Here is an 18,890-nt window from a genome sequence, read left to right on the forward strand (position 1 = left end):
TGGAGGGGATGTGGCAAAATTGGGACATTGATGCATTGCTGGTGGAGTTGTGAACTGATCCAACCATTCTGGAAGGCAATTTGGAGCTATGCTCAAAGGGCTATAAAAGAATGCCTGCCCTTGGATCCAGCTATACCATTGTTGGGTTTGTACCCCAAAGAGATCATAGATAAACAGACTTGTACGAAAATATTTATAGCTGCGCTTTTTGTGGTGGCAAAGAAGTGGAAAAGGAGAGAATGTCCTTCAATTGGGGAATGGCTGAACAAACTATGGTAAATGCTGGTGATGGAATACTATTGTGCTAAAAGGAATAATAAACTGGAGGAGTTCCAGGTGAACTGGAAAGACCTCCAGGAACTGATGCAGAGTGAAAGGAGCAGAGCCAGAAGAACATTGTACACAGAGACTGATATACTGTGGTAAAATCGAATGTAATGGGCCTCTGTACCAGCAGCAATGCAATGATACAGAACAGCTCTGAGGGATTTATGGTAAAGAATGCTACCCACATTCAGAGGAAGATCTGCAGGAGAGGAAACATAGAAGATAAACAACTGCTTGAACACATGGGCTGAGGAGGACATGATTAGGGATGTAGACTCAAAACTACCACACCAATGCAACTATCAACAATTTGGAAATAGGTCTTGAACAAGGACACATGATAAAACCAGTGGAAATGTGCGTTGGCCATGGGTGGGGGGAGAGCGGGGGTTGAAGGGGAAAGTAGGAGCATAAAGTATGTAAACATGTTAAAAATGAATATTAATAAATGATTAAAAAATTTAAAAAAATACTGAGCATTGTTTCAATTTTAAAATTATAAGTTGATCTCTCTGCCTCTAACCCCTCTCATCTCCAGTGTGTCTTCTAGAATTGCCAAATTAATATTGCATACTTATCAATTATGCCATATCATTCTTATGTTCAAGATGGTCTGATTCCTGTGTGTATACCATTAGTCAGCCTTTATTTGATTATTGTACATTGTTGTTCTCTTTCATGCACTCTGTTTTCCAAAGAAACTGTTGTACTTATTCCCCACAAATAGCATTTGACCTTCTTGATGGTAGAGACTTTTGTGTTCCCAGTGCATAGCACTGTGTCTGACAACTTAATAAATGCTGAAAGAAAGAATGAAAGAATGAATGTCTATCCTATTTTAGTACTTAATTGTACAGTTTACTTATTTTTATTTTCATTTTTTGGTATAACAGGGTTGGACCAAATTTTATGAATTTTCTTTATCAGATCTTCGAGCTGGGTACAATATTATTGACAGACTTTTTGACGGTGAGTGCTGAGGTTCAAAATTTTTTTCTTGGGAATACATAGTTTTAAAAGGCTATATTAAATGTCTGTATTCTCTTCTCCATATTATCTATTAGATTTAGAACTAGAGCATCTGGTTCAAATCTGTATAACATACTACATAACATAACTACTTGTGTGACTTTGAACAAATCTTTGATTTTTTTGTAAGCCTCTAGTATGGTTGTCTTAAAAATGCAGTAGTGAATTAGATGATGACCGAAGTCTATCTCTAAACTATATGGCATTGCTTGATTGCTGACCCTTGTCTCAGATTTCCTAGACTCTATTAAGTCTCTGTGACTTAGCCTTCCCCATGAGATTTGGGACTTACCTGTGCCAGCTTGTAGGGTGCAGAGAACTAGTTAGGCCAACTTATTTTATTTAAGCCTCCACATACAACCAGGATCCCCAGATAAAATTATGGAAATACCTTTTTAGACAAACAGGCAACAGAAATCAGGCAATAGGTGCAAGCAAATTTTTATGCTAAAAGTCAGCTAGGTAGCTGGTCCAAAGAATATCTTATTTTTACCAGATAAAGAGCTACACTTTACCACACATGAGCAAGAGTTTTAAGATCTGGCCTCCGTGACAGAGATTAGGACATTCTTGAGGGTTTGCCTATTTCAGTTTTGTAATAATAATTTTAAAAAACTTAAACTACAAATTCTGTAAGGACATATAATGTCTTAATTGATTAGCACATTTTTATAACTTTATTAAGTTTAATCATTAATATTAATATGTTATTAACTTATAACTTCTTAAGATATTCATATTATCCCCACCTAATTTGATGCCTAGACCTAGAGGAAATAGGTAGGGCAATTTCTAATATATCCATTTAGCATATTAGGGAACTAAAGCCTGGTGACATTAAGTGACTTGCCCAAGACAACCCAAAGAATTAGTAATAGAACCATAACTCCTGATGACTACTCTAATGTCTATATATGTGTGTATATATGTGTATATATATTTATTTGTTTGTTTGTTTAGGATCCCTGAAATTTCATTGAAACTGCAATTTTGTTTCATTGAACTGCAATAAATAGTAAAAAGGACACTTAAGAATCAGATAGTGAAATCCCTAACCTGTACATTCATTTAGTAACGAAATGTTCCTTGGTGTCAGGGAAATACAGCTATTGAATAAAATGCTTGAATAACAACAGAATAAAAGAGTCATATTTTAGTTTCTGCATGCATGAATAAAATGAAATCCTATCTTTAGAAAAGGAGATGAAAGCTTAGAGTAAAAGACATTTATTATGAAGTCAAATTCATAGGGATTATTTCATATCCAGTCTTTTTCTGGCAGTATGATCTAATTTTTAAGGCTACATTGATTCTTCACTGCTTAACTAAGATAAAAAATAGTAAATTATCATTTAGCAGATTTTCAAAGTTCATATAGAAATATGACTATTGATTTAAGAAAGTAATTGATAGATCCCAGTTTAGAATTCAATCCTACTCTGGAGCCACTGTTGTCATCGCTACAAAGAGCAAGTGACTAGTGAGAAAATTGCCAGACACCTTTTATGATTCCCTTGGGGCCTATTTTTACTGGTTCTGGGAATGAAGCTAGTTTCCTTTATTTGCAAAGCTACCTAAATATACTGATGAGAATCTTAGCAATTGCTTTTAGATCTTTTTGTAATAAAAAACTACACTGGAAATGCTTAGAGTAAAATCAATTCTGGATTATTCATATGAACATTATTTGCTTTCATTGTTTTCTTCAGCTTCCAACTACCTTCTAGTATACTTTCTGGTTTTCTCATTCTAGTATCTAGGTGGCATCTGCTGAGGAAGCATAAATATATTTTAATATTAATTATAAGTTGCAGCCATATGATATATTGCAAAGCCAAGAGAATTTAAAAAAATATCCATTGTATTGGATTCATTTCTGTAGATAATAGACATACTACTATATAGAAATTGGACTTAGTGAAGAGGCCTTATTTTTTTCTGTAGACTATCCATTGTGCCTTATTTATCTAGTTTTCCAATAGCCAAAGCATACTCATTTTCTTTCCAGGAGGAACTCAATAGAACTTGCCTTTAACCATTCTTGTACAAATTACTCAATATACTATAACTTACTGTTTTTTAAGTATACCTGAATATCCATAGCAATAGTACTGATTTTAGAAACATTGATTAAAATGGACATTGTATGTTTTTTAAAATATACAGGTAACAAAGATGTTCAGTGGGAATTTGTGCATGGTTTACTTGAAAATGCCATTTATGGAGGCCGAATAGATAACTTTTTTGATCTCAGAGTTCTTCGATCCTATCTGGAACAGTTTTTTAATTCTGTGGTGATTAATGGATCAGACCCGAGGCATAAGAAAAGCATTTTTCCATATTCCATTTCTCTACCTAATTCCTTCAGCATTTTGGTAAGTAAAAATAGATCTTTATCATCCTATTATAATAATACTTTTACATATGTATATAGCACACATATTTACATTTAAAAATACTCATTCCCCACAAATGCAAAACTGACATTAGTCTATGATATTGGGGTTTTTCCCCATTGAATAGAGGCAGTTTCTCTAGGTACTCCTTCAATATCCTGCATACAAATTGTTAACATTTGTTTGTTAATAATAATAGTGATGATAATGATAGTGATTATAAAGATGGGCTACTAAATTCTTGTAATAACAAAATTTTTACTTATTAGAAGAATGGGGACTCTTTCACTATATTTGTATCTCTAGTGCACAGCCCAGTACTTGCCATCTAATAGGTACTTAATAAATTTTTCTTGATTAATTGCCCAATGTCACACAAGCATTAGTAATCATCAGAAGCTAGATTAAACCCAGTACTCTTACTCCAGAGCAAATGGTCTTTTTACTCCATACATTATTAAGAGCTACATATATAAAGTTGTTTAAACTCCTTGTGTTCAAAAGATCATAGCAGATTTCTTACATTATATTGATCATGTTTTTTTTTTAATTGTCATGCTTTGCTAGGAAACCTATCATCCTTAATTTTTTTAATGCATCCTTCCTTTGAGACCAATATATTTTGCTTGAATGGAGATGTTTTCTTTAACATAATTGCTTCCTGCTTCTCCTTGCACTCACCATCAGAAAGTGCAGTCCCAGTCAGTAATCTTATCTTTTTCTTTCATTGATTAGACTTGCCACAGTGAATTCAAGTTTTTCTATTTTATAATTATTTCTTCTCTGTAGATCATATGTTCTTCCTTCACAGTTCCCATTTCTCTTAGACTTTTCAAGAGCATTCTGCTATGGTTCCATGCTCTTTTGGAAATTCACAAGGTCCTCTGTCACAAAGGATATTGGTTTATTTTATTTTGACTTGTAATGCTTATTCCCAGATGTGGGACTATTTCAACTGATCTAGAAGTCATATTCCAGTCTATTATTAATATCTTTCCTATTGATTCATCTGCTTATGTTCAGTCTTTAATTAAATTTTCTTCCCCTTGGGATCTTTGGTATTTTCAGTGTTTTCACCTTATATTTTCCCCCATTGCTCATTTCTTTTTCTTTAACTTTAACTCTTTCCCCTTTGATTGTCATTTTCTTGGTAGCTGAATCTCAAAACTATTGCAGCCTTTTCATGCTAGATAATTCTTACTTTGCCATCCTCAGTCTCTACCCCATGAGACTTCTGGACCAGCACCAAACCCAGGCAGACACTGGCTCTTTCCTTCAGCCTTAGTGGAATAAAGCATAGTCACACATGTTTTCTGACTCATGTTATTTCTGTTCCTCAGTTCTTTGTCCCAGCAAGATCAAGCTTTTGACTTTTGGTTTTCCTTGACCCTGGGTTTGTGTGAGTGGGAGTGAAGATAGCAGGAATAGTTCTGACTTTTGTGCATCTAGGTCTTGCAACAGAACAGAACTGGGGCTAGAGTCCAAAATACCTGAGTTTAATCCAGTCTCAAGGCTTACTGGCTGTATGACTATGGGTAAGTCACAGAACTTCTGATTACCTCAGTTTTCTCAAATGGAAAATGGGGGTAATAATAGAAAGATGTTCCTGGAGTTGTTGTTAGGATCAAATGAAATAATATTCACAAAGTATTAAGCATATTGCCTAATACATAGTAGGTGCTATATACATGTCAATTATTATTTGTTATTTATCATTATTTATTATCATCATCATTATCATCATCATTCTGTTGCAAGTCTAAGAGTGGTCTTGTACATCTCTACCTGAGTGACAGTAGGCATTGGGGAAGGGATGAATGAGCTTGGTAGGGATTACCTTTCTTTGCTGTTCATTAAATTTTTACCTCAGTAAAGTTCTTAGTATTCTAGATAATGGAGACAGCTGACATTTATGTGACTTTTGCAAATAATTCCCATTTTGGAAATATTTTAGGGATTATAAGGATTAACCATTATCTTAATGGTTATATGACCATGTGACCAAGAAATTGTTCCTATTCCCTAGTCAATGAAATTAAATTAAGAAAATTTTGTGATATTACACTTCACAAAATAGAATTGCAAATATATTTTAAGATTAATAAAAACTCAATATTGATGAAGGCATGCTAACATATCATTGGTAGGATTGTGGGTTGATACAAACATTTTAGAGAAGAAATGTAAAATGAAAAGAGAGCCACAATAATTATCTGAACTTTCAACCCTGAAATTCCATTGCATTGATTGCTTTCCAATAATTTAGTAAAAAGGATCTATTTAGAATAAGTATTTACAATTGCTGTCTTAAAAGTTTTTCTATTTTTCTGTACTGTGATGCTGAGTGAAATCCTTAAAATGAGAATTATAGTAAGACTAACTACATTTTTTCCCTAAAACAAGAAAAGAAAGGAAGAAAATGGGCCTAAAGAAGTAGAACATTGTAGCTATCTAAAAGATACAGAACAAAAATATTTTCTTTACTTGTTCATTGTTTCTTTATTTGTTCTATTCTTCTTTATTAAATCCCAAATTTATATTAAGATTTTACCTCTTGATTAATTTGTTTATATCAGCATTTGTTTTATTAACCAAAAATAAATTAATAAAGTTATTAGGCTATTCTTTTTTCATTTCATTTTTTTAAATTAACAAAAATCTCTCTTTCCTCTTTCCCATCTCCTCCCACTCCAGATTGGAGTGGGGGGAAGGAACTAAAATCTTTGGTACAATTAATTCTAGTCAAACAAAAAAAAATCCCCACATTGGCCATGGCAAATATAATGAATACTTGTTTGCATCCTGAGTCTATCCCTGCTCTTTTAGGTACTGGATATTATGCATTGTCACCTGGAATCATGGTTGATCATTGTGTAGATCTTAAAGTTCTTAAGTCTTTTGAAGTAGTTTAGCTTTACAATGGTATTGATCTGGTACGAATTATTTTCCTAGTTCTGCTCATTTCATTCTTTATCAGTTCATGTAATTTTTGTAATTTTTCTGGGTTTCTCTGAAACCTTTGATCATTTCTTACTGTACAGCAATGTTCCATTACAATCAATACCATAATTTGTTCAACTAGCCCCCCGTTGATGGATACCTTCTCAGTTTCCAGTTCTTTGCTGCTACAAAAAGAGCTGCTATATGTCTTTGTAATATAGGTCCTTTTCCTCTTCCTTTGATTTCTTTGTTTTACAAATAAAATAGTGGTTTTGCTATTTTAATAAGTATACACAAGTTAGTAACTTTTGGGGCATATTTCCAAATTGCTTTCTAGTGTAAGAGGGTGATTTAGGGGATAGGACCAGATGGTTCAGATAGGGCCAGTATCAGAAGATTAACAGATTTGGGAAGGCCAATCAAGCTCAGTACAGGTAGAGCCTGACTCTGAGATGACACAGACAGACCACTCAGTAACAGGGATGGATGTTGTATTTATTATAACAGAGAAAGGCTAACTGGGAATTTTGAGCAACCTTAACCTAATATCAACTGCCTAACCCCCTCCCCCTGATCTAAATTTGTTCCCTCGCAGGAAGTCTTCAGAGGTTTGAGCTACACTGAATATTACTTAAATGTCTAAAGATCCTAGACCCTACCCTAGATAAACTTACACTAAACCAACCCCCTTTGATGGTGTTTGAGGTAGTGGTCTATGCCAAACTTAACAGAGCCCAGGGAGAGATCTTGGATTCACAAAGACTTGATCTTACAGACAGTTGGTCCAAATGGTTCAAGATCATACCAGGAAACTCATTAGATCCCAGCAAGAAGCAAGTAAGCAGGTGGGATGGTAAATCAGGATAGTACAGGGTAGTAAAGGGTAGTGTAACCACCAAGGAAAGCAGCTAGTCCCTCAAGGTGAAACCAGAGACTCAGCTCAACCTTAGTTAACTGTCTATCATTCTAGAGTTCTTTCCCTGTTAGTCTCATGCCTCTGCCTTCTGCAAACTTTCTCAATCCCTCTCTTCTTTATAACACTAGAATGGCTGAATAAGTTTATAGTTCACTCTACCAACTATGTATTATCTGCCTGTTTTTCTGCACCTCCTGAAACATGCCATTTTCCCTTTATTGACATCTTTGCCCATCTGCTGGGTATCCTAAGGTGGAATCTTAGAGATGTTTTAATTTGCTTTCTCTAATTCATTAGTGATTTAGAATATTTTTAAATATAGCTTAGATTTCTTCCTCTGAAAAATGCCAACTGATTTTCTTTGATTATTTATTCATTGAGGAATGTCTCATTTCTAAATTCAATCAGTTCATCATATATCTTGGAAATGAAATCTTTATCAAGAAACTTGGAGCAAATATTTTCCCCATTTGCTTCTTATCCAATTTAAATTTTTATTTGCACAAAAATATGTCAATTATATAATCAAATTTATCTACTTTCTCCTCTATGATTCTTTCTCACCCTTTTTAGATCATGAACTATTCCTATTTGGGAATATCTTAATAATAACATAGATAGAACTCTTATTTGTTGTTAGAATTTTATTGTATCCAAAAAGTTACTTATCTGCATTACATGTAAAGTCAACTCAATAAAAAGGTTTAATCATTACTAGGTTATAATAGCTATACATCACTAGTATAATGTCAGTTTTACTACTGAATGACATTTATATTACACTAAGGTTTGCAAGGGACTTTTTCCCATAGTTTATCATTTGATCTTCACAATAACTCAGTTACATAAGTATTACAAGTATTTATTCCCAGTTTACTGAGAAGGAAACTGAAAATCCAAGAGTTTAAGAAGTATGTCCATAACCAAAACTCTAGTAAGTGTAAGAATTAAGATATGATCCCAGATTTCTCCTCTTCTAAGAGTAGATGCTTCAAACAATAGTTTAAGCTAGGAAAAGAGTTCATGTGCTCTCTCTTGACCAAGAGAGATAAAGTCTGTTGTTCTGAGTTGGGTTGCTTATTACCACTGTTAAGTTCTGAAAGAGCTTATTAACACTGTCCAGTTCTTGTACACTATAAAAATCAATAATTTTTGTGATAATATCACTAACAATATCACATCTAACATGTGGAAAAATTATGGCTTGATTTATGAATATTTACACTTAGATAGAACTCCCAAGAAATCAATTCACAAAATAGTCTTAGATATTTTTCGCATATTTTACCTGATTCTTTGAGATAAAGGTAGTTTTTGGATTGGTGGTTAAAAAGGAGTATTTTGAGAAATTTTATTACCTTAAGCAGATATAGCATGTTTAAGTTTTTTTTCCTAATTTAGCTTATACCTTCTGGGTGTTACAGGTAAGATTATTGCTGTATTTTAAATAGTAATATTTGACATGATGCTTTGTAGTAAGCACTCGGTACATGTTTGTTAACTTGATTGAGTGAATAAAACAATAGCAAACAGAAAAAATAATAAACAGAAGGGAAATAGTGAACAAATAATAAACAAAAGTAAACAAAAGATAGCACAGCAAGACCAAAGTAATAACTAACAATTAAACTTGTCATAAGCATCATAAGTATATTAAAATCTGGATTTCCCATGATGATTTTTTCACTGATTTAACTATTTTCCTAAATTTAATTGATTTCTGTTGTTATGCTCAGGACTTTCGTGCTGTTATTGAAAAGCTACCAGAAGATGACAAACCTAGTTTTTTTGGTCTGCCTGCAAATATTGCTCGTTCATCTCAACGTATGATTAGTTCTCAGGTAAGCCTTTAATATATGTCTTGTTCTTTTAAAAAAATGATTATTACTATTTTGTGGAACAAGACACAGCTAATAACTAATACTTATGTGAGTCTCTAATTTCATCAAGATGGGTACTCATTCCCATGGCACAGATTAAAACCCAGCCAGACCTTCATCCTGAGCAATTTTGGGCCATATTTTCCCAAAAATTCTCTATAATATTTGTACTCATGATTCTATTCTTTCCTATCCTTCAGTATTTTGGTTATACCTTGGGCTATCTATTGGTTATCCCTTGCTTTTGCTACCTGCCTGATAAACATCCTTTTCTACTTCCTTCAATCAATCCTATTGTGGCATTAACTAAAAGTAATTCACTATCTTAGTTGCCCTCTTCTGATTCTCTCCAGATTATAAGTTTCTTACTGAAAATACGGCATCAAGAACATAATGCTCTGGATATGTTCTAACCAAAGTAAAATATAGGAAAACGATTAATTCCTTATTCCTAAGAGATATTCCTTTCTTAATGCCACCCAAAATTACATTGCCTTTTTTATTTGTATTTTAAGTACTGATTTATAAGCACCTAGTAGCAACTCATTTTAACATCCAAGTAGATATCTCATTCTAAATATATTGTGTAGATATTTTATTTGTATAATCTCATTTAGGTAAAAAAGATGTAAATCTGCTTTTTTAAAAATCATTATTGAATTTACCTGTTTATATTCCAAGGGAAAATGAGTTTCCAGAGTATTAAGAAAACTGTTTCTCTTGAAGAGTTGCATTACCTAAAGTCTATATCATTAGGGCCAAATCATTAGTATACAAAATAGCAGTATTCACAGGCCTGTTTTATATTAAGAGCTAATCTTAAAATTTTATGATTCTGTATGAAAGATTCTCTTCTTGATGATATTTTAGCAATCGAGAGGCATTTCTGGAAGGCTTATTCTTCTGCAGAATTACAACTGTGAAGACAAATACCTTCTAGTTAATGGGGATCAAATCTAAAATGTTTCCTGCTTTTCTCTCATTATTAAATAATAAAAAATACTGATAAACTTAATTTTAATTAACTTAAATGTTATCAGAGGGAATGTGGAAGTATATATGTTACCAGAATACATCTAGTAAATATCTCTAGAGATTATGAAATTCTAAGCAGGAAGATGTAGAATTTAGGTACCCAAACACTGGTATCATTTCTGCCTTTCCTTGAAGGCAAGAACTTCAGAAGAAAAATGTGGTTTTCAAAAGAAATTCCAGCAGGGATATTTACTGTGGTAACCCACAGATCTCTAAATGTATGAAAGCTGAGGACATCCAGCCAGTCTCACACTGAGGTCTGTGCAGTATTAAAAAGGGGAAGGGCCTAAAAATGTTGAATAAACCAGAGGTGAGTGAATTGGAGTACATTAGGCTGAAGAACCCAAAATTCAAGTAAGGCCTGAATAAAAAACTAACATAAACATAAATCAACAGTGAGAAGAAAAAAAAAAGAAAAAAATGTAGAATCCAGAATAGCATGTGATGTTATATGCCCAATTTATCCTAAATGTACATATATATTTTTATGCATTATAGTCTACTCATAATTATGTGCATGTTGTTTCCCCCATTAGATTTTGGGCTCTTTGATGTCAGGGACTGTTTTTAACCTTTCTTCGTATACCTAGGGCGTAGCAGAGTGCTTGGCACTTAATAAAGACTGGTTTATTGCTTGAAACAAGATATTTCATCATTAGTCAAATACTTCTTTATCCTTAGGCAACGGCAAACATGTATGTTCATACAGTCTTCATTGGGAGCATTTCAACTTTACCTTCTTTAAGCTTATCTAGGTCATCATCTATCTGGCCACACTAATTACTTTCAAGAGGGATTATGAATGTTAGATATGAAGGATTGAAAGGGAAAATAAAGGGAATTATGAGTTTCCAGAAGATTATTCTCTATTTTTAAAAAAGAATATTAGAGCACTAGCAGAATTATTCTGGTTGTAATCATTTTCACATCCAACAAAAATAATTCACTTCTTTTTAAAAATGTTATCGTTATCTTTTGTTTTTACATGAATTTTATTTTTGAATATATCCTTCCTTCCTCATCCCTTGTGATAAAGAACAAAAAGAGAAAGAAAAAACTTAATTCAGTAAAACTTATTTTCTCCTCTCTTCTCCAAAGTCAAGCTTGGTTTTTATAATGACAGCATTTAATTGTTGGGATTTTGTGTGTGCGCTGTGTTTCCCATTTTCATTATTTAACCTTTGTGAATATTATTTACTGGTTCCGCTTATTTTTCCTACCGTATTAGTTCATAAAACCTTCTGTTGCTTCTCTGAGTTCTTCATATTCAATATTTTTATTCATCATTGATATTGTATTTTATTTGCATATAACAGTTTATTAATTCAATTAATTTCAGTTAGTTTAATTAATGAGCTTACATTTTATTTCTAATTCTTTGCAGCTACAAAAATGCTATTATGCATAGTTTAGTGTCTAAGATATCTTTCTGCATATGATCTCTTTAGGATGGTAGTGAGATCACTGTATTAATGTAGTTAAAAATTTTAGTCACTTTTAAAAAAGCATAATTTCAAATTGCTTTTCATAATTGCTGGACCAATCCACTAATCCAATAAAATATATATTAGAAGCATTTAGGTAGGGCAATGGATAGAGCATTGTGCTTGGGTGTCAGGAAAACCTGAGTTCAGATCCTATCTCAGATACTTAATAGCTGTATGACTCTGGATCAGTCACTTACCCTGCTTTGCTCAACTTCCTCATTTGTAAAATGTGGATAATAATAGTATCTACCTCCCAGGAAGTTGTTGAGGGGATAAAGTGAGATAGGATTTTCAAAATGATTTGCAGATATCAAAGCACTATATAAATACTATTTCTATTACCAAATAATATTAGAGTAATCATTGGTAATAACATTATATCAAGGGGGGCAGCTGGATAGCTCAGTGAATTGAGAGCTAGGCTTAGAGATGGGAGGTCCTAGGTTCAAATCTAGCATCAGACACTTCCCAGCTGTGTGACCCTGGGCAAGTCACTTGACCCCCATTGCCTACCCTTACCACTCTTCTGCCTTGGAGCCAATACTCAGTATTGGCTCCAAGGCAGAAGGTAAGGGTTAAAAAAAATAACACTGTATCAATATTTTAACATGTTAAAGCAATATGTCCTATAAATATATATATGAATATTAAATATTATAATATATTAGCAACTGTTTATAATGTTTTTAGGTTTGCAAATCATTATTATGCTATATTTTACATAATTATATCTTCAAATATGAATTCAAATAAATTAAACTTTTCAAATTACTTATTATTTGTACTGATCAGGACCTGTTTGTCTCTGGGGACTTCTTCAGGTGTGCTTCTTAAGTGAAATAACAAATTTAATTTTTAAACCATTTTACTGTTATTGTATCCATTCCTTGTGAATATCTACTGGCTTTCAAGACTAAAATATCTGTTAATAGTGACATTCAGAGTTCCCTTGTTAATCTTTCAGTTTTATATATATTTTTATTTTCTACATTATTTTTTATAGTTATTGTGTGGGAAAGATTGGTCTCTCATTGTTTCATGAATGCAAGTCTTATTTCCCTAACAAATTTGTAAATCTCGTGAAGGCAAGAACCTGCCTTATTTTGCCTATAAATTTCCCAAATAAATTATTGACATGTTGGGACTTTAGTAAATACTTACTCTTGATCTTTCCACAAATAAATTACCAAAATGCTGGAACTTTATTAAGTACTTAATCTTGCTCTTTAGTTAAAGCACAAAGATTAAAATAAAATCTTGATTATATTTTGGATAGCTGTTGAAATTAGTTGGTTTAATTTTATCTGAAAAAATGGCCATGTCCTCATTTGTCCATGGCAAGTAACATAACTTTAAATTCTGGCCCTTACTGAAATAATGAATGTATTAGTCACTGTTTGTTACCCTTTTATTCTAGAAATAGAGAATTGCAGAGATCCTCCATTGTAAAAATAGACTTAATCATGATGGCATAGAAATAGTGCTTGACTTGTACTTTGAAAGCTTAAGTCTAGGCTTTGTAACTAACTCCTTAATTCTGTGACCTTGAGCAATTCACTTCACACTCTAAACTTCAGTTTTCTTATCTATAGAATGAGGATCTCCTTGAGGGGATTGGGCTAGATGACCTCTAAAGTTCCTTGCTGCTTTAACATTCTGTGAGTCTGTGAAATAAGTAAAATGGGAAGAAGAGAAAATTTAGTTTTGCTGGACATTCAACTGAAAATAGGCAACTATGTCTGCTGAACTGAAGGTTAGATGAGAGATTTGGGATAGATATATAGATCTGGGAGTTACCATTTTGGCTGTGGTAGTTTAGATCAGTGATGGGCAAACTACAGCCTGCGGGCCAAATGTGGCTCCCTGAAATGTTCTATTCAGCAGTGCAACATTATTCCTAATCTGATGAATACATTGAGTAGGATACAATATGATGAAATTTAGAAAGAGTTGCCTTAGAAACAGACTGAGGGATGAACATTTCCTTTCCTTTGGCCCCCTCTTTAAAAAGTTTGCCCATCATTGGTTTAGATTATAAAATGATTAATTCCAAGAAAGAGTAGGGAAATGATTAAAGATAATAATATGAAATAAAATTGTTCATTCTACTTCATCTTTTGGAATCTTCATAACGTAGGAATAGATTTTCTTATTCTGAAATAAATACTGAATTTCAAATAACTACATCCAATAGTATTATTATTGTGCTCTGTGTTTAGCTTTGTGGTTTTCTCTTAAATAAAATCAATAACAGCTAAGCAAATTTCATTTTTTCTCCTATGAATTTTGAATTTATGTATATTGTATATAAGATAATGCTATATATTTATTTATTAACTTATAGATTTTGACCTGATATACAAGTGATAGATTTTGGGGTTTCTGGACGCTTTTTGTCAATGTTGGTATTTACACTAATCTATTTATATAACAATGTGATTAACATTTGCAGTTTTTTAAAGGGAAATGTGAAAACATGTAGGCATGATTAATTATGGTTGCTACTAATTATGTCAGCAGAGATTAATTTCCTTTTTTTAGATATATTTATTGTATCTATCCTGGAACTTTAATTTCATATTATTTGGAAGGTATTCTCAGATACCCCAATAATTTGATGATCTAAGGCAGGGGTTCCCAACTTTTTTCACTCGCTGTACCCTTTTGCTTTTCACAAAATCTTCCTGTGCTTCCTTTTCAACATGATATAAAATTAATTCTAGAGTTTACCAGGCATATGCACATAAGAAATGACTAGATTAATAATTTTTTCCTCCGTACCCTCTGGAAAAAATAATTCTGAAGGATTTGATATTGTCTCAACTTCAAGTTAATTATGATAAAAATATTTGGCATAGCTTGCCTTTAGCTTCCTACTGCTACCCCATACCTCAACCCAGCTGCCAAATATTGTATCACTTTTCTACCAAGGGATGACTAGATGTGATATTTGTCTATCTGTAAATTTGGGGTATGAATAAATAATTTTAGAGTAAGATACTTTGTAGTTATGAAGTGTTATTCTTATTTCTGTACTTATTATTCAATTAGTGATAGCAAAATTATAGTTACTCAAAAGAAGATGGTATTTTTACTTGTTTGGTGCTCCATACATATGATTTTTAACCAGTAATGTTTCTGATGAGAGGCATTGTGATGTATTGGATAAAAGATCACTCTTTGAGGAAGAATGACCTGACTTCAATGCTTTTTTATGTTTGTACTACTGGCTTTGTGACTCTCAGGTGGTGACTTGCCATCTTAGAGCCCCAAGCTAAGGAAGAAAAAGAGAGTGGGTAGATTCTGAAGCTTGGGAACTAGAGGAAAGGAGGAGATGAGAGAGATCTTATCCTTTGCCTCAGTCTTCTTAGTGATTTAACATGGATTTGCATAGAACCCCAAAAGTATTATCCGATTTTCTCTTTGATTAACATCTGCAGCAAATGAAACTAACGAAAGTTAGATGCATTAATTATGCAAAATACAACAAAGCTTCTTAATTTATTAAAGCTAAAATTGAATTTCCATGGGGCATATACAGCTCTAAAAAAATTCATAAAATCTGGTGATTAATACCAGATGTGAGTTATTTAGTACTTGACTACCATTAACTATAAAACGTGGTATATTTTGTAATGAATGAAGGTAATAGAATACTTAATGAATTAAAAATTATTATATTTACTTGTTGAAGTATGAATTTGAAGCTTTTAAAATTCATTCCCTTGAAAAAATATACTGAATCAGGTCAGTGACATAGTATATACCACTTGTACATTTTACTTTTGATACTGAGTAAAATTTTATCTTAAAAATCACCAGAATAAGTTACAATCGATGCATGTAAGTGCCTAGAATCTAAAAGACATAAAGTAGGAATATTTATATTGCAAACATGTAGAAATGGTATAAATATGTTCTATTATTCTATTTTAAGAATATATCTCACTTTAACTTTTTAGTGTTCTTTTTCATATCATATGTTCATTTAAATGTGATTTGTCACAATGCCTCATTGTTTGCTAAATGTCAGTTACTCAATGGACATTTAAAAAATGTCAGTGGCTAAAGAGAATCACCATTAAGCAAGCATCACGGGATTAACTTTGCTGCAAGAAAGTTAAAAAAACTGTCACTACTTTGATGCATCTATGATCTCATTAATGTAGGTCTTTCCTGTGGTGGTACAGATTATATAATACATCCACATTTTTTCTGTAAGACTCTTGTCTATATCTTCCTTTAACATCATTTAAATCCTCCTCAGGAGGTCTAGATCTGTTCTTTTCATCATATGAAATTATGTAGATTTCTAGGGAACCAGTAAGCCCTTTATTTCTTTATGTCATTTCTTTTCTGCAGTTTTTATTGGTAATATGTTACAGACTTTTCCTATACAGTGAACTTCTTTCCATTATTTTTTTTGGTGATCTGCATGTAATATTGCTGGCATAACTGTATAACATCTTTGATAAATATATATCCACAGTATCTCTCACATATATATCCTTTAGAGTATTCACACAATCTCTTCTCTTGTTTAATGTTTCATCAATTCTCAATTAGGCTAATATTTAGTAGTCTTCTAATTAGATGGTCTTTTTGCCTCTAGTCTCTTCTTCTAACCATTCTCTACACAACTGTCAAATTTATCATGTCATTCTTATTCCAATTTAAAAATTGGTGGGGATGGTTAGGTGGCTCAGTGGATTGAGAGTGAGGCCTAGAAATGGGAGTTCCTGGGTTCAAATCTAGCCTCAGACCCTTCCTAGCCTTGTGACCCTGGGCAGGTCACTTAAACCCCATTGCCTAGTCCTTACTGCTCTTCTGCCTTGGTTAGAATCAATTAATGCTCAGTATTGATTCTAAGATGGAAGGTAAGGGTTTAAAAAATTGGTTCATTTCCTCTATAATAAACTATGAAGCCATCAGTCTAGAACACTGAGCTCTTTACAATCTGGCCCTCTACCTACATCCAACCTTATTTCATATTACTTTGTTTCTCACGTGCACTTATTTGCAGTTGAAATGGTCTAGTAAGGGTTCTCTGTACAGGATATTCTATTTCTCACCTTTCTACCTTTGTAACGTTGTTGATCCTCTTTGTCTAGAAAGCACTTTCTCCTTCTGTTCACCCCATAATATCCCTTCCTTCAAAAGATATCTTAGGGTGCCACTTCCTACATTACATCTGTCCTGCTCCCTCTGCTAATTAGTCTGTCTTTTGAAATTAATTTACATTTACTTATTTTTGTACGTTATAATTCCAAGGAGAATGTAGGATCCTACATAGAGAATGAATATTCTATTAGGGACTATAATTTTTTCCCTTTGTATAGTCAGTGCCCTGCTCCTTATAATGGGTGCTTACAGCTTACAGCTAGGTGGCTTGGTAAATAGAGCACCGGGCCTAGGGACAGGAAGACTTGGATTCACATTTGGCCTCAGATATTTGACCCTGGGCAAGTCACTTAACCTCAATTGCCTAGCTCTTACCACTCTTCTGGAACCAATATTAATATCTATTCTAAGACAGAAGGTTAAAAAAAACAGGTGCTTACTAAATGTTTGTTGAATTGAATTCCTTTGTTTAAAAAAAAAGTGAAGCAGTTTGCTGAATTTTTAAAATGTTATTAATATCATATAATTCTGCTCACTCATTTTCATAAATCCCTACCAATTAAAATGGGAAGAAATTATGCAGAGAATTATGTGGATCAGTTACTTCTGGCCCTCTAGCTGCTGCTAAGACGGTGAAAATGGGACCAAAACCATTGAAGTAAAAAACATAAAATGTATTTTTTTGGCTGGTAACTTCAGTTTATAGCTATTTTCATCTGTTTGAGTACTTTCCTTTTAATAGTCAATAATTCAAGTCCCTTAAGCCATTTTACCTGCTCTGAATCAAGTCTTCAGAGTAGTTCCTAATTCTGATAAGTAAGAAATGTCAGCAAAATAATTGTCTGCAGACACTGAGTTGGAAGACGCAACACTGCCTCAAGAGCAGCCAACACTTACTTAGAAAGAAATCTCAAGGGATCCTTCGTTATAAACAGGATCATTTGTGATTTGGCATCTCCCAACCATTACCTGATTCCACATCAAAGTTCCAGGGTAGAGAGCAATCATTAGTCATAGGAGAGCCAGAAGCCTTATTTTGGTAAGGACCAGATTACAGACAGGAAAGTAATGACCAGACTTTCCATATCACGTCATATTAGAAGGACCAAAAACTTTCAGTCCCCCAGTGTGAGCAGAACATGAAAGACATCTCAGACCAGTCATACCCCAAAGAGATGAGCAGAATCCAAGTCTAATATCCAAAGTAAAAATACAGGCTTTTAAACAAAGGAATTCAATTCAACAAATATAAAAACCCTTACTCTAAAAAATTTACTATGTTGATAAGGAAGTTCAAGACACAAACCCAGTTAAAGAAAGAGGGGGGAAATGAGCAAGACAATTATTTTAAAAATCAGGAGAAATAGAGAGAAAATAAGAAAAAGAAATGAGTTCTGCAAAAAAATTATGAAAATAAAATTAATAGCTTATTAAAAGAAAGCAAAAAATTGAAGAAAATAACTCATTAAAAATCAGAATTGGCCTAATGGTAAAAAAAAAATTTAAATGTACAGAACTTAACTGAAGAAAATAATTCTTTAAAAATTAGAATTGTTCAAGTGGAAGCTAATGATTCCAAGACACATCAAGAAACAAAATACAAAGTTAAAAGACTAGAAAAAATAGAAAATATGAAATACATCATATCTCAAAAACAGATATGGAAAATAGATTTAGGAGAGGTAAGTGAAGAATTATTGTACTTTGAAAGCTATGATATAATAGAGCCAAGACATTATATATGTTTCAAGAAATCATA

The 18,890-nt window shown here is 32.9% G+C and overlaps 1 protein-coding gene across 2 annotated transcripts in view; it reads left to right on the forward strand.

The window, feature by feature from the left end:
• Positions 1-18,890, forward strand: part of DYNC2H1 (dynein cytoplasmic 2 heavy chain 1) — a 390,998-nt gene that overhangs the window by 279,092 nt on the left and 93,016 nt on the right. For both annotated transcript variants that reach the window (XM_044668721.1, XM_044668720.1), the window contains 3 exons: positions 1,221-1,296; positions 3,523-3,731; positions 9,345-9,449. In XM_044668721.1, coding sequence (XP_044524656.1) covers positions 1,221-1,296; positions 3,523-3,731; positions 9,345-9,449 — 390 coding nt within the window. The remainder of the gene's footprint in view (positions 1-1,220; positions 1,297-3,522; positions 3,732-9,344; positions 9,450-18,890) is intronic.

This window comes from Gracilinanus agilis, chromosome 3, assembly GCF_016433145.1.
Source record: "Gracilinanus agilis isolate LMUSP501 chromosome 3, AgileGrace, whole genome shotgun sequence".
NCBI lineage: Eukaryota > Metazoa > Chordata > Mammalia > Didelphimorphia > Didelphidae > Gracilinanus > Gracilinanus agilis.